This window comes from Physeter macrocephalus, chromosome 11 (genome assembly GCF_002837175.3).
Source record: "Physeter macrocephalus isolate SW-GA chromosome 11, ASM283717v5, whole genome shotgun sequence".
NCBI classification, from domain to species: Eukaryota; Metazoa; Chordata; class Mammalia; order Artiodactyla; family Physeteridae; genus Physeter; species Physeter macrocephalus.
This window is the reverse complement of record NC_041224.1, coordinates 157,241,488-157,257,773: the sequence shown is the minus strand read 5'-3', so window position 1 is coordinate 157,257,773 and position 16,286 is coordinate 157,241,488. Positions and strand designations below refer to the sequence as shown.

The following is a 16,286-nucleotide window of genomic DNA, read 5'->3' as shown; positions in this document are numbered from 1 at the left end:
GAACACCTGTGTGTGAGGAGAAAGAGTCACAGAGGGGTCACTGACCCTGTTAAAGGGAGGATTTCAGGAGCCGCTGGTATCAGAGCCAGGAGAGGCCCATGAAATCAGAGAGGACCCTCCCCCGCTCTGGTCCAGTGTAGGGCGTCCTGGCTCACCTGGCTGTTCTTCCCATTCCAGACACCAGGAGCCATCCGTGGCTACGCATCCAGCACGAACACCACAGCTGTTTCTAACTTAGTTGCCCCGGCCACCTGGATGTTTTTGCCCCATTTTCCTCCTCTGGGTTACCTCATAAAAGGTTCTAGGCTAGGCAAGACTGGTCACATTGAGAGCTTCCCTGGTGGCCCGGTGGTTAAGAATCCGCCTGCCAATGCAGGGGATACGGGTTCGAGCCCTGGTCTGGGAAGATCCCACATGCCATGGAGCAGCTAAGCCTGTGTGCCACAACTACTGAGCCTGCACTCTAGAGCCTGTGAGCCACAACTACTGAGCCCGTGTGCCACAACTACTGAAGCCCGCGCACCTGGAGCCCGTGCTCTGCAACAAACCACCGCAATGAGAAGCCCATGCACCGCAACAAAGAGTAGCCCCTACTCGTCACGACTAGAGAAAGCCGGCACGTAGCAACGAAGACCCAACGCAGCCAAAAATAAATTAAAAAAAAAAAGACTGGTCACACTGAATTCTTACTAGGGTTTAAAACAACCAACAGTACAAACCTGCCAGATCATGCTGGCCTCCCTCATCTCTTGGAAGACAGGATGTTTCAGATCCTTTGTCTCATTGTTCACAAAAGGGACCCAGATATGTTTCTTTGGCTCCTCTATTACAATTAGATTTTTTTTTTTTTTTTTTTTTTTGCGGTACGCTGGCCTCATCACTGTTGTGGCCTCTTCCGTTGTGGAGCACAGGCTCCGGACGCACAGGCTCAGCGGCCATGGCTCACGGGCCCAGCCACTCCGCGGCATGTGGGATCTTCCTAGACCGGGGCACGAACCCGTATCCCTTAGCATCGGCACGCGGACTCTCAACCACTAGAGCCACCAGGGAAGCCCATACAATTAGATTTTCTTAACATGTTGAAGTGCTTCTCAAAATCCACCCCTGGTATCAATATCACCTGGGATATTAAAATGTAAGCTCACAGGCCACACCCCACACCCACTAAGAGTATCTAGGGGTGGAGTCCACTTTCCTGCATTTAACAGGTTCCCCTCAGGTGGTTCTTAGTTGAGAACCCTTGGCCTAGGATTTGCAATTTGGCCAGTTAACCAGATTTTCAAAAGATCATCTCCTGCTCAAGGGAAAATGTGTGGGCTTGGGAGCCCAGAAGTCAGCAGGTAACATGCCACCAGGGGCCAGAGCTTCTACATCCATCTCTAATGCTCTTATAGGTACCTATTATACTACCCATTTTACAGATGAGGAAATTTGCCCTATTTGTTAGGAAGTGACACATTTACAATTCAAACACAAGTCCAAAGTTCTGTTTTTAGCTCTGTCATTCTGCTTTTTAGGCTCAGATGGCTAACCAAAATGTTATCAGTGAAATGGAAGTGGTGAAAATTGGAACAGCCATCAGTACTGGGGATATGAATGTTACCGAGCGGTCATATAACAGGAACGTTGCCTGGTGCTTTGGTTATTACTAAGACATTTGTAAACTTCACTTCAGATTTTTCCTAGGTATTCTAGAATTGGTAACTCTCCCGCCAGGTGTGAAAGGGGTCCTTTTTTGTCACTGGTCTCCGTGTTAGAAGGGGTCCTTGATTTGCTTTTCGTTTTTGTTGATTTTGGCCACGCCGTGCAGCACGCGGGATCTTAGTTCCCTGACCAGGGATTGAACCCATGCCCCCTGCATTGCGAGCACAGAGTCTTAACCACTGGACTGCCAGGGAAGTCCCTGGTCCTTGATTTGATTCAAGCTAGAGCACAGGTACTTTATCAAAAAGCATCTGTTCGGACCCCCAGGAAGCAGCTATAATGCCGAACTAGATGCAAATTAGTTCAGCCCAGCACTTGTTGATTAATTCAAGCCAAAGGGGGACATGGGGGGTCTAAATTATCCAGATCAGTACTGATTTCCTACTTTAATTACATTTTGGCCAAGTCACGTTGGTTGGATTAGCCTGCAGACCTCACTGCCACCTAATAAAACAGGCAAGGACAGATGAAGGAAACAGCTGTAACTGCAGGAGGTAGTGTCTGGCTTAGAGGGTGCTGACTCACACTGGGGTCACCAGGGCGGGGCTTGTCGAGGAAAATGACCCTCCCTGTGAAGGTACAGTTTACCTCTTCCTGCAACGTGGCAGTCTGGACCCCACTGGAACCCCTTCGTCAGTGCTCAGTAAACTTGCTCAATGGAACCAGGTATTTAAAAACACTACATTCGTTTCTTCTTCTTTCTGGGAGGTAACAACTGCCTGGAATTTCCTATTCCAGGAAGGATGCCTAACATGCTAGAAATGCAGCTGCTTCTTTTCAGGGATGAACGCGACAAGGCAGTAGACAGTGGTTTGGACTTGAGCACTGGCTCCACCGTTATGGTCCTTGTTCCAAATTCCAACTCTGCTAAATTATCTGTTGTAGGGTCTGGGATATGCGTTAAGAAATGCAAGGACTAGGCTCTAGAGCCTGTGAGCCACAACTACTGAGCCCGTGTGCCACAACTACTGAAGCCCGCGCACCTGGAGCCCGTGCTCTGCAACAAACCACCGCAATGAGAAGCCCATGCACCGCAACAAAGAGTAGCCCCTACTCGTCACGACTAGAGAAAGCCGGCACGTAGCAACGAAGACCCAACGCAGCCAAAAATAAATTAAAAAAAAAAAGACTGGTCACACTGAATTCTTACTAGGGTTTAAAACAACCAACAGTACAAACCTGCCAGATCATGCTGGCCTCCCTCATCTCTTGGAAGACAGGATGTTTCAGATCCTTTGTCTCATTGTTCACAAAAGGGACCCAGATGTGTTTCTTTGGCTCCTCTATTACAATTAGATTTTTTTTTTTTTTTTTTTTTTTGCGGTACGCTGGCCTCATCACTGTTGTGGCCTCTTCCGTTGTGGAGCACAGGCTCCGGACGCACAGGCTCAGCGGCCATGGCTCACGGGCCCAGCCACTCCGCGGCATGTGGGATCTTCCTAGACCGGGGCACGAACCCGTATCCCTTAGCATCGGCACGCGGACTCTCAACCACTAGAGCCACCAGGGAAGCCCATACAATTAGATTTTCTTAACATGTTGAAGTGCTTCTCAAAATCCACCCCTGGTATCAATATCACCTGGGATATTAAAATGTAAGCTCACAGGCCACACCCCACACCCACTAAGAGTATCTAGGGGTGGAGTCCACTTTCCTGCATTTAACAGGTTCCCCTCAGGTGGTTCTTAGTTGAGAACCCTTGGCCTAGGATTTGCAATTTGGCCAGTTAACCAGATTTTCAAAAGATCATCTCCTGCTCAAGGGAAAATGTGTGGGCTTGGGAGCCCAGAAGTCAGCAGGTAACATGCCACCAGGGGCCAGAGCTTCTACATCCATCTCTAATGCTCTTATAGGTACCTATTATACTACCCATTTTACAGATGAGGAAATTTGCCCTATTTGTTAGGAAGTGACACATTTACAATTCAAACACAAGTCCAAAGTTCTGTTTTTAGCTCTGTCATTCTGCTTTTTAGGCTCAGATGGCTAACCAAAATGTTATCAGTGAAATGGAAGTGGTGAAAATTGGAACAGCCATCAGTACTGGGGATATGAATGTTACCGAGCGGTCATATAACAGGAACGTTGCCTGGTGCTTTGGTTATTACTAAGACATTTGTAAACTTCACTTCAGATTTTTCCTAGGTATTCTAGAATTGGTAACTCTCCCGCCAGGTGTGAAAGGGGTCCTTTTTTGTCACTGGTCTCCGTGTTAGAAGGGGTCCTTGATTTGCTTTTCGTTTTTGTTGATTTTGGCCACGCCGTGCAGCACGCGGGATCTTAGTTCCCTGACCAGGGATTGAACCCATGCCCCCTGCATTGCGAGCACAGAGTCTTAACCACTGGACTGCCAGGGAAGTCCCTGGTCCTTGATTTGATTCAAGCTAGAGCACAGGTACTTTATCAAAAAGCATCTGTTCGGACCCCCAGGAAGCAGCTATAATGCCGAACTAGATGCAAATTAGTTCAGCCCAGCACTTGTTGATTAATTCAAGCCAAAGGGGGACATGGGGGGTCTAAATTATCCAGATCAGTACTGATTTCCTACTTTAATTACATTTTGGCCAAGTCACGTTGGTTGGATTAGCCTGCAGACCTCACTGCCACCTAATAAAACAGGCAAGGACAGATGAAGGAAACAGCTGTAACTGCAGGAGGTAGTGTCTGGCTTAGAGGGTGCTGACTCACACTGGGGTCACCAGGGCGGGGCTTGTCGAGGAAAATGACCCTCCCTGTGAAGGTACAGTTTACCTCTTCCTGCAACGTGGCAGTCTGGACCCCACTGGAACCCCTTCGTCAGTGCTCAGTAAACTTGCTCAATGGAACCAGGTATTTAAAAACACTACATTCGTTTCTTCTTCTTTCTGGGAGGTAACAACTGCCTGGAATTTCCTATTCCAGGAAGGATGCCTAACATGCTAGAAATGCAGCTGCTTCTTTTCAGGGATGAACGCGACAAGGCAGTAGACAGTGGTTTGGACTTGAGCACTGGCTCCACCGTTATGGTCCTCGTTCCAAATTCCAACTCTGCTAAATTATCTGTTGTAGGGTCTGGGATATGCGTTAAGAAATGCAAGGACTAGGTTCCTGTAAAACAGAAATGATGGTAGTATCTGTTTCATAGGGGCTAAATTATGGGGGCTAAATAAGCTACTGTAAGGGAACTGCTTAGTACAGTGTCTGGTACAGAGTAACCGCTCAATAAACAGAAGCTCAGTGAACAGAAGCCCAAAGCCCACAGTTCCCCTTGGTCACAGGGTGGAGAATCTCTTTCCACACCTCAAACCAGCACCTGGTTGATCACCTCTTCTTGGAAGAGGACAAGAGGCCATGGAGAGCGGGAAGCCCAGGATGCCACCTGGACCAGCGATAAAGTTTCTTGGTACCGTTCACCCCAGGGAAACTCCACCCCACGTTTCCCTCAATGAGGGGAAGAGACCCTTTTTGCCAGTCTGCAGTATGAAAGGACATGAGCTCAGGAATGCTTGCTGGTGAGAAGTAGGCTCTTTTCAGGCCTCTTCATTATGTACACTTACGCAGAACGGAGATAAAACCCCTCCGTTGTTTTTGTTGTTGTTCAAAACCTTCAAGGGAACTCTTAATACCAGCTACCCCGTCAACACAGGTTCCAGACATGCACGATTTTTAAATTACGTTTATTTAGCGTATGTACACATAAAAGAGAAATCACCCTCTGTTCCCACCCAGCAGAAAACATGCACAAACCCAAGGTATACATGAAGGGAAGGGGCCCCGGCCCCAAGTTAGTGGTTGGGATGGTGCAATCCTGTAAGTCACAAGCCCCAGTCAGGAGAGGGCTGGACTGAAGTGTTCGGCGGGCTGTACCCACTGCTGCTGGTCCTAAAATAAGCGTGCGCCGTAGCCAAAGGTCTGTTTGATGCCCTCAAAGTAGTACCGCTGCCAGCCCTGCCGTGTCCTCTCCTCCTCAGGGGCAGGGATGCCTCGGCCTTCCATACACAGCTCAGTCTCTCCATTCTTGTCAATGAAGGTCAAGGTGATGGTGGCAAAGTGCCCTGGGGAAAGGCAAAGGGGAAGGAGGTTTCAGATCCAGGGTTTCCATGTGGGTCTGAGGCTAAGGGGAAAAGAAAAAGTTCTGGGGGCAATGGCAATAAATACATATGCTTACTTACCTTCTGGCCAAGATTTAAACCTCCACTTCATCACAATATGTTTCTCAGGGATCTAAAATAATCAAAGAGGTGAGCCTATACTACAGACTGCAACGTACCCAATCCTAGCAAGCATCACCCATCTGCCTTTCATACGGAGCCCGTCATCTGCAGCTGTACTACTGATGAGGACAAAGTGGACCAGAGTTGGTAGCTTCTGCACTGACATCAGCCACAGCCTCTCCTCTTACTCCTAAGTTGGGTCCAGTCAGCTGTGCCCACGTGAAATTTCAGTGTCGCAAATGGAAAGCCGTAAGCCACCAACGGATTTAACCTCTCTTCCATGTTTGATTTTTCCAGGAAGAAGCAATTTTACCCCACTAAAGAAAAATTTATATGAAAGCAAGAGAATTCAATTGTAGCATTCTTTTGAAAAACAAAATGAGGTTTTACTAACCAAAGAGATTACAGCCTTAAATTTTATCTACAGAGCTGAAAAAGTAAAGGGGGAAATGTTATTCTTCTGACCAGACAAAAGCTATATCCTGGCAAGCACGTACTCACCAGATCAGTGAATTCTCCAGAGACACTGCCATCTACCAGGTGAAACTTGCCACCTTTGTCTGCTTCTAACATTGCAGGAGCATGGGTAAAGGCCTGAACAAGCTGCAGAGAAAAAGGAGGTAAGAAGATGCATGGCTCTCAGTGGGACCCCGGAGAAACGCCAGCTGACACCTGCATGCCTCAGCTCTCACTTCCAAAGACACTACTCTGCCCAAGAACCAGGTTTAGGCTCTTTTCTGTTCCACTAAAGACCAGGCTTCGACTCAAGTAACTCTTTCTGAACCTAGGATGCCATTACTTCGAATCCATCTATTTTTCTAACGAGAATGATTCCAGTGGTTCCCACTTACATGACCCAAAACTAGCATAAAAGAGAAAAAAGAAGACGAATCCACTTTGATGAGTGGGTTGAACAAAAGTGTTTTCCCTTTGCCTCTGAGTGTACAAAGAAAGCTTCACGGTTCCACTCAGCACTTCCTCTGCACAACGCGGGGATGTGCCCACAACTCCAGTCACTCGGGATGGCAGATGCCAGGAGTTGGAAGGACAAGACTATACTTACCTCCTGGGTGGTAAAAACTCTATAGAGCTCCTCTGGTGATGTCAGGAAGGTTTCTCTAAGGGTGATCTTACAAGTGGGGATTTTGACACCAACAGGTCTTGCCTGGGTTTTTGAAGGAGCAGACTTAGCCTGTGGAAGTGGCAGTGAAATTGTCAGTTTAGAGTAATGGTGAAACCTCAATTAACAGGGCTTCAGGGATAGCCCTGTTATTCATTCTCACAAACTTTTTCACCTCCAAGGCTAATTATTCCAGGGAGTTAGAAGAAATTTATGTGCACGGGCATTTCAGTCAGAAGGGGAACTTTCCCAGAAAATCCTCAATGCCACTCTAGGTGAAAGAAGAGTGACACTCATTTAAAAGCCCATTGCTGAAGGGCACACCAAATCATAAGGTATTTCTGAAGAGCCCCCTGTGATTCTCAAGCAGAGTTTCTATGCTTAAATAGCTGGAAGCAGCACCCCCAGAATATCCTTCAGTGTGCTGACAAAAGGGCAACAGGGCTGAAAACCAAGTGCTGAGCCCAAACCACACAAGTTCCATCTCCAGAAAAAATATTTGCTCACCCTGCAAATGGAGTGAAATCGATCAGTTTCCTGTTAGGTGAAGTTAATGATCTAAGTAACCCCTGATACCTTGATGACACCTTCAGTATCAAAGTATGAAATGCAGACATAATACTTAAGATGCATATGGGTGAAGACCACCCTGCGTTCATAATCTCCTCACTGGGGTTAAACGCAACAGTCGGACTCTGAAGTCCCTGATGGCTTCCATTTGCTCTAAGGGGTCTGTTATAAATGAATAAACACCAGGTTAAAGATGGGGAGACAGACAACTACACTCTGCGGACTCTCTACAAAGCACCAGCTCTGGCTCAGAGGTTAGGGTGGGAGAGAAAGAGCTGAGATAGAGACTTCTGAAGGAGGCAGTGCCTTAACCCCCTTTCCAGACAGCCTCCCGCCCCAGCACATGGGGACACCGGTTACCTTGCGCTCCTCAGTTTTCAGTGCTGGCTGCCCGGCTGGGTCTACTGACTCTCCATTCATTGTAGGCAAGATCATGCCCTGCGTGAACTCTGAAAAGATAAAATCCCAGCTCTTGGAAGTTATTTCTTAGTAGCTGAGACTCAGGGCTTCATTGTAGTTTGACAAACGTGGCCATCTTAACTCAGATGGAGGTCACGACAAGGGAGGGAAGAGTAATCCACTTTAGCGTCTTTAACTTTGATCTATGCCAGACAGGTATGTGAGTGTATGCTACAGAACACAGTATGTTCACTGGGATTCTTTTAACCCCCTGACTCAATTAGAAGCATCGCGACTTGTTAAATGTACGTGCGGTCTACTGTGGATGGCAGCCAATGAATGCAGTGGCACTTTCCAAAGACTTCAAGAGTGTGTCAAGATACCCACAGTTGCATACTTAGTCCCCTTTCTCCGCTCTGCCTTACCTCTGTAGGACAGCCACAACTAGTTATGGCATCAGAGCACTGGTTCCCACCAAAAAAGGTTTCCACCTCTATACTGGTTCCCTCCGATGATCGTCATATGTACTCTGACGCCAAGATCAGAACACACTGGCAGAACTAGAATTCTAGGAGACAGCTGAGCTGACTACTATTCAAATAACCCTCTCAATGTCCCTGGAGAAGGCGCATCAAGAATAGCGCAGGACTGTGCTCACGTGCCGAGTCTGGGGCTGCCAAGTCTTTAGATCAGCAAGTCTCACAGAAATACAATCTCAACCTCAAATGTAATATTAAATTTTCTAGTAGCCACACTAAAGCATTACAACAAACAGGTGAAATTAATTTTAACACTATACTTAACCTAATATATCCTAACTACCATTTCAATATGTTATCAGTATCGAAAAATTATTGAGACATTTTACTTTTTAAAAAAATACTAAGTCTTCAAACTCCATTGTGTTTTTTGTACTCACAGCACATCTCAATTTGGACTAGCCACATTTCAAGTGCTCAACAGCCAACACATTAGACAACATATCTCTAGATCTTTCCCCTACTTAAAGTTTACAGACTGATTTTAAGATGAAATAAGCCTCCTCCCCCCAAATTTTTATCTACTTGCCAAAGAAAGACCTGTCAAGCCCCTTAATCAGCATCTGACAGGTGGAAAACTATCTTCTCAAGGCACTCATAACTACTCAAGGGATACCTGTTTTGAGGGTGCTGATGTAAATTCCCATTGCTTCTCTTAGGAGTTTCACCCCTTCTTCCTTCATTAAGGCCACGAGATTTGTGTCAGGCTCATCCTTGGCAAGGCTCACACTAATCTGAGCGAAAGATCAGAAGTAGGTGGTAAATAACTTGAGAGGCACCCACATTGTGGAATGTCGGTGCTGAGCAATCAGATAACCGCTAACATTTCCAAAGGAAACGAGGGTTGAGGTTTTTGTGCAATCCCCATGAGTGTTCCTTCTCGAGGTCTCTCTGCCAAGACAAAGGTGGCTAATGTTAGAACCCACCCTACTCACTAAAGCAAAGTAATTAAATAAGCACGAGCTGCTCTGGGAGCTCCCGATGGCACCAAAGACCTAGAAAATCATCTGCAGACTGGGGTTCTGAATGCTGGGGCCAAGCCTGGCCTGTAATCTTGAATGACAGGTCATTTTTCTCATCTGAGAATAAGAGGATGTGGAAGACTCAGACAGATGAGGAAATAGAAAACACAAACCTCCACTTCATCCACGCTATTTTCATCAGACAAATTGGGGATCTCCACATGGCCCTTGTACTGCACCCCAGACTTAGAGGTACCTGTCAAAAGTAATGCAATGTTATCAGTCTCCTTCTCTTCTCTCCTCCTCTTCTGCTCTGGAGTGCTAACTACTACTCTGCTTACACTTCTTTTGGACAACTGAACTGACCTTCTTTATTCTGAGAGAATGCCATGCCAGATGCAGCCACTGCCCCCCACCCTGAAATGTCTTTCCCCATCAGATTTCTTGAGGCTGTGCTATTACAGTGTGGGACCAAGAACTATGTGAATTTGGCACCAGCATGAACTCTGCTAAGGAGGACTTGGTTAACAGTCAGTACAGACAGCTCTGCTAGAACGCTTGTCTTGAAAATACAAATTTGTTCCAATACTATTGATATACTAAGGGATGATTTGATCATAACATGAATTTCATGTTTGCTTATATGTGATTTCATCCTTGAGAAACACTAGGTGAACCCAAAGAAACCCAAACCCAGCTGAATGGAGCTTTCAGTGCTGGCTGCCCGGCTGGGTCTACTGACTCTCCATTCATTGTAGGCAAGATCATGCCCTGCGTGAACTCTGAAAAGATAAAATCCCAGCTCTTGGAAGTTATTTCTTAGTAGCTGAGACTCAGGGCTTCATTGTAGTTTGACAAACGTGGCCATCTTAACTCAGATGGAGGTCACGACAAGGGAGGGAAGAGTAATCCACTTTAGCGTCTTTAACTTTGATCTATGCCAGACAGGTATGTGAGTGTATGCTACAGAACACAGTATGTTCACTGGGATTCTTTTAACCCCCTGACTCAATTAGAAGCATCGCGACTTGTTAAATGTACGTGCGGTCTACTGTGGATGGCAGCCAATGAATGCAGTGGCACTTTCCAAAGACTTCAAGAGTGTGTCAAGATACCCACAGTTGCATACTTAGTCCCCTTTCTCCGCTCTGCCTTACCTCTGTAGGACAGCCACAACTAGTTATGGCATCAGAGCACTGGTTCCCACCAAAAAAGGTTTCCACCTCTATACTGGTTCCCTCCGATGATCGTCATATGTACTCTGACGCCAAGATCAGAACACACTGGCAGAACTAGAATTCTAGGAGACAGCTGAGCTGACTACTATTCAAATAACCCTCTCAATGTCCCTGGAGAAGGCGCATCAAGAATAGCGCAGGACTGTGCTCACGTGCTGAGTCTGGGGCTGCCAAGTCTTTAGATCAGCAAGTCTCACAGAAATACAATCTCAACCTCAAATGTAATATTAAATTTTCTAGTAGCCACACTAAAGCATTACAACAAACAGGTGAAATTAATTTTAACATTATACTTAACCTACTATATCCTAACTACCATTTCAATATGTTATCAGTATCGAAAAATTATTGAGACATTTTACTTTTTAAAAAAATACTAAGTCTTCAAACTCCATTGTGTTTTTTGTACTCACAGCACATCTCAATTTGGACTAGCCACATTTCAAGTGCTCAACAGCCAACACATTAGACAACATATCTCTAGATCTTTCCCCTACTTAAAGTTTACAGACTGATTTTAAGATGAAATAAGCCTCCTCCCCCCAAATTTTTATCTACTTGCCAAAGAAAGACCTGTCAAGCCCCTTAATCAGCATCTGACAGGTGGAAAACTATCTTCTCAAGGCACTCATAACTACTCAAGGGATACCTGTTTTGAGGGTGCTGATGTAAATTCCCATTGCTTCTCTTAGAAGTTTCACCCCTTCTTCCTTCATTAAGGCCACGAGATTTGTGTCAGGCTCATCCTTGGCAAGGCTCACACTAATCTGAGCGAAAGATCAGAAGTAGGTGGTAAATAACTTGAGAGGCACCCACATTGTGGAATGTCGGTGCTGAGCAATCAGATAACCGCTAACATTTCCAAAGGAAACGAGGGTTGAGGTTTTTGTGCAATCCCCATGAGTGTTCCTTCTCGAGGTCTCTCTGCCAAGACAAAGGTGGCTAATGTTAGAACCCACCCTACTCACTAAAGCAAAGTAATTAAATAAGCACGAGCTGCTCTGGGAGCTCCCGATGGCACCAAAGACCTAGAAAATCATCTGCAGACTGGGGTTCTGAATGCTGGGGCCAAGCCTGGCCTGTAATCTTGAATGACAGGTCATTTTTCTCATCTGAGAATAAGAGGATGTGGAAGACTCAGACAGATGAGGAAATAGAAAACACAAACCTCCACTTCATCCACGCTATTTTCATCAGACAAATTGGGGATCTCCACATGGCCCTTGTACTGCACCCCAGACTTAGAGGTACCTGTCAAAAGTAATGCAATGTTATCAGTCTCCTTCTCTTCTCTCCTCCTCTTCTGCTCTGGAGTGCTAACTACTACTCTGCTTACACTTCTTTTGGACAACTGAACTGACCTTCTTTATTCTGAGAGAATGCCATGCCAGATGCAGCCACTGCCCCCCACCCTGAAATGTCTTTCCCCATCAGATTTCTTGAGGCTGTGCTATTACAGTGTGGGACCAAGAACTATGTGAATTTGGCACCAGCATGAACTCTGCTAAGGAGGACTTGGTTAACAGTCAGTACAGACAGCTCTGCTAGAACGCTTGTCTTGAAAATACAAATTTGTTCCAATACTATTGATATACTAAGGGATGATTTGATCATAACATGAATTTCATGTTTGCTTATATGTGATTTCATCCTTGAGAAACACTAGGTGAACCCAAAGAAACCCAAACCCAGCTGAATGGAGCTGTGTAGGAATACGCGAAATACACATCACAAACATCTGTCTGCCAGTGACTTCAGTTTACTGTGTGTGTTAGGAGCCACGCCACCCACTAGCGGTGTTATAATGCTCCTTCTGATTTCAGGTGACTCCCCTTCCACCACCTCACAATAACCCACATGCCTCAATGCTTCTGACGCCCACTTTCACAAGCAAACTTCAGGTCTTTGTCAAGGTAAAGCATCATATTTATCATGTTATTTATGTATTTCTTATGATTTAACATGTGTAAACTGTGCCATCAATTTTTACATTCTTAAATTTAAAAAAATATCACTGATAAAACTTTTGAGTATAGTGTCACGTCCCTAACCCCATCTTCCCTACAAGCCCTGTGGTTTTTGTTACGAGATTCTGCATAGTGTGGTGATTTTTAGAAACACATGTGTCACGTTATAGCAGAACTAACTGTAATTCAAAGTTAACTCACAAAACATTTATCTTTACTTCTCTAGGCCTCAGTTTCTCAATCTATAAAAAGGAGACTGGGCAAGATGATACCTAAGGTTTCTTCCAGACTGCTGTGCTTTAGTAGTTTAAAAAACAAAAAAGGACGATAAATACGTTTCCCCTCTTTATTAACATTCACTTGAGAAATGTTTATTGAAACAAAAATTTATTTCATGCTTTGCCCCGTACATGTACCCTTTTAACTTTACTGTCTTTTAAAATTTCACAAAACACTTATTTATCTTTACTTCTCTAAGCCTCAGTTTCTCAATCTATAAAAAGGAGACTGGGCAAGATGATACCTAAGGTTTCTTCCAGACTGCTGTGCTTTAGTAGTTTAAAAAACAAAAAAGGACGATAAATACGTTTCCCCTCTTTATTAACATTCACTTGAGAAATGTTTATTGAAACAAAAATTTATTTCATGCTTTGCCCCGTACATGTACCCTTTTAACTTTACTGTCTTTTAAAATTCAGCCTCCCAACAGTCAGGACCATCTAACCATGGGCCCAATTCTATGTTAATATCTTCACAAAAGGGACGTTAAGATAGAGAATAAAACTAACCCAAGTTATAATCAGTCGCAAGCTTCATTACCACAGCACTCTAAACTGTTAGGGTCACACTGGAGAGAGTTTAAAAAAAATAAAAAAAAGAAAGTGTGCTTTAGTAGTTTAAAAAACAAAAAAGGACGATAAATACGTTTCCCCTCTTTATTAACATTCACTTAAGAAATGTTTATTGAAACAAAAATTTATTTCATGCTTTGCCCCCTACATGTACCCTTTTAACTTTACTGTCTTTTAAAATTCAGCCTCCCAACAGTCAGGACCATCTAACCATGGGCCCAATTCTATGTTAATATCTTCACAAAAGGGACGTTAAGATAGAGAATAAAACTAACCCAAGTTATAATCAGTCGCAAGCTTCATTACCACAGCACTCTAAACTGTTAGGGTCACACTGGAGAGAGTTTAAAAAAAATAAAAAAAAGAAAGAAAACGAAAAAACTCCCCCTCTCCACTTTAAAATCATCCAGGAGGCATAAACAGCTAGTCTGAGAAATGTCACATTATGTGGCCCAACACAGACCAGGTCCAAAGGTACAGCAGCTCAGCTGCTTCTCATCAGTGGGGACTTATGAGACCCAGAGAGGGGAAACCCATTTATAGTGTCCCACAGTGGCAGAAGAATTTCAGCATCCAATACTGTTTTCAATAGGACTCCAAAACAGCACTATCTCCCTTGAAAAAAGTTCATAACCTCTCAAAATCTGTTCTCCCCGGCTCCTGAACAGGTCAATCAAAATGCGGTTAACCTCTGTCCTAAAAGCCAAGCATAGACTTACCTGTCCAGTTTAGTCTGATGCTCCACTCATAAAAGAAGATAAGTTTGCCTTTGCGATTGTTAATAGATGCCTCTCCATCAAGCTTATTCACTTCTGTCACCTCGCACTTGCCTTCCTCATTTTGCACACGCACTGCCAGGAACAGTGTTTTCAGCTTATCTGTGGACCAATTTGAAGCATCTCTCTCTGTCCTGCAAAACAGAAACAAAGCTATGGACCAGCAGCTAAATGAAGGACACAACTGCTTGCTCTATGCAAGAGCATCCAAGGCTAAAGGAGGCTGGAAAAGAACACAAAACCCTCAGCCCCACTCCAGTATGTCCACAAACATGTTACTCCTTATTGACAGTATGGGACTCCTAAAAGGAAGACCAGGAGTCCCATACTGTCAATAAGGACAATTGCTGTAATACAATAGTTTCAAACTAAATGGAAAATTCTGCTTTCCTTTCTCAGCATGATGGTGCTGGGGTCAGCATTAGACACTTTAACGTAGCGCCCCCGTCTGACCAAGCGGAAAACTGTGCATATCTTGCTGAAGTCAGGAGCACACAACGGGGCCACAGAATGCAGTATAGAGCTAAAAGGTCCAGTAACGAATAAACCAATAATCTTGATCTCATTAGCACAGTGTTTTGACCTGTCAAATTCAGGCTATGCTATAAAGGCTCTACACATTCTATGCTCTCTAAATGGCCATGAAAACAATGTAAGTCCAGCACTTCAAAACAAACAAAAATTAAGTCAAACACTCTCTGTGTTAAGAGGAAAGAAGGCAGGCTGAGATATAGAGAAGAAAAACTATCTACCTCCCCACTTTCTAACTAGTATAGAAAACAATAGTAAAAAGAGCTGCAACAAAGTAAAAATACAGTAAAGACAGTATGAACAAAGTTCACTAGACTCAAAAGATAAGACATTACTTGTTGAGGATTTCATGAAGGAGAGCAGGCTTTTAAGAGTGGTTGGGTTATAAACCATGATTGCTCGGCAACCAGGGGCAGTCCCTGGAGCTACAATACAACTAACTTAATAGTTCCGGGTGAGAGGCCACGGCGCCTTCAGCATCACTGAGCTGTGGGCACCGGCAGAACACGTTCTAAACCTTAGCCTTCTGGAGTGAGGCAGCAGTCCCCTATGACTGACTGTTAATTCCACCCGTAAGCAGGAAAATAGGAATTCCTACCCTCCCGAGACTAACACTGCAGTCTACCAACACAATCCACGGCGGTTTGGGTCTGACTGACTCCTGCGGCCACGAGTGGGAAGCATCTCCCCGCTCAGGCTGAATGCAGCAGCCAAGGAGTTCTGTTCTCATATCTGAACCCCCTCGTCTGGGGCGCAGCCCTCCATGTCGTCCACCCGCCTCCCCCGCCAATGAAACGGAGACCGGAGGGTGGAGGGACCTGAGACTACGGACCCCTGCAACAGGAAGGACCCAGGCCCATCTCCGGGCAGGAAGGGCTGCCTCGGCCCCAGCTTTGTCCCGGCCGAGGTTCCAGGGACCCTGCAACCCTGGCCCGGCCGGAGCGCTCCCGCGGCCTGGCCCGCTGGCCCTCACCAATGCCAGTTGTTGACGTTGGTGGCGTCCGCCCGCTCCTCCACGATCCAGCGTGGGTCGCCCTCACCCCACTTGGCCATCGGCTCTCCGGTCGCGCCGCCACCAGCTCCCGAGCAGCCACAGCCACAGCCTCAGGACCGCGCGGAACCAGCCGCCCGGCAGCGCCTGGAAACTACTAGAAGCGGCCGCAAAACCTCCTGGCTTGCTTTTCCCTCCACCTCCCCGCCCCCGCCCCCTCCCCGCCTTAACTTCCGGCTCCTCCTCCCTCCCACAAGCTGCTTCCGTTCCGCCTCGCCGGACCTTAACTTCTGTCTGTTCTAGGGATCCTTCAAACTCCTTCGGGTTATCGCCTAAAAGACACGAAATGCAACCGCTCACACGGTCATTCCTCACCAGTGGAGACATAAAGGACACTTCTCATTGTTTCCCTGAACCCTTAATCGGCCATGCTAAGCCTCATGG

At 45.7% G+C, this 16,286-nt stretch overlaps 1 protein-coding gene across 2 annotated transcripts; it reads right to left on the bottom strand.

Moving 5' to 3' along the window:
• Positions 1-5,348: 5,348 nt before the first annotated feature.
• On the bottom strand, positions 5,349-16,051 carry AHSA1 (activator of HSP90 ATPase activity 1). 2 transcript variants are annotated; one of them, XM_007121427.3, is made up of 9 exons: positions 15,825-16,051; positions 14,264-14,454; positions 11,895-11,977; positions 11,376-11,493; positions 7,949-8,037; positions 6,962-7,090; positions 6,400-6,501; positions 5,857-5,908; positions 5,349-5,739 (listed from the first exon to the last, which is right to left on the bottom strand). In XM_007121427.3, exons 1-9 carry the CDS (start codon positions 15,902-15,904, stop codon positions 5,567-5,569), a joined length of 1,017 nt encoding a protein of 338 aa, XP_007121489.2. In that variant the 5' UTR covers positions 15,905-16,051; the 3' UTR covers positions 5,349-5,566. The 2 variants fall into 2 exon arrangements, with proteins under 2 accessions (XP_007121489.2, XP_023974072.1); XM_024118304.3 differs by lacking the exons at positions 11,376-11,493; positions 11,895-11,977; positions 14,264-14,454; positions 15,825-16,051 and adding exons at positions 9,143-9,260; positions 9,662-9,768 and having other exon boundaries at positions 5,350-5,739.
• Between the last annotated feature and the right edge of the window lie 235 nt (positions 16,052-16,286).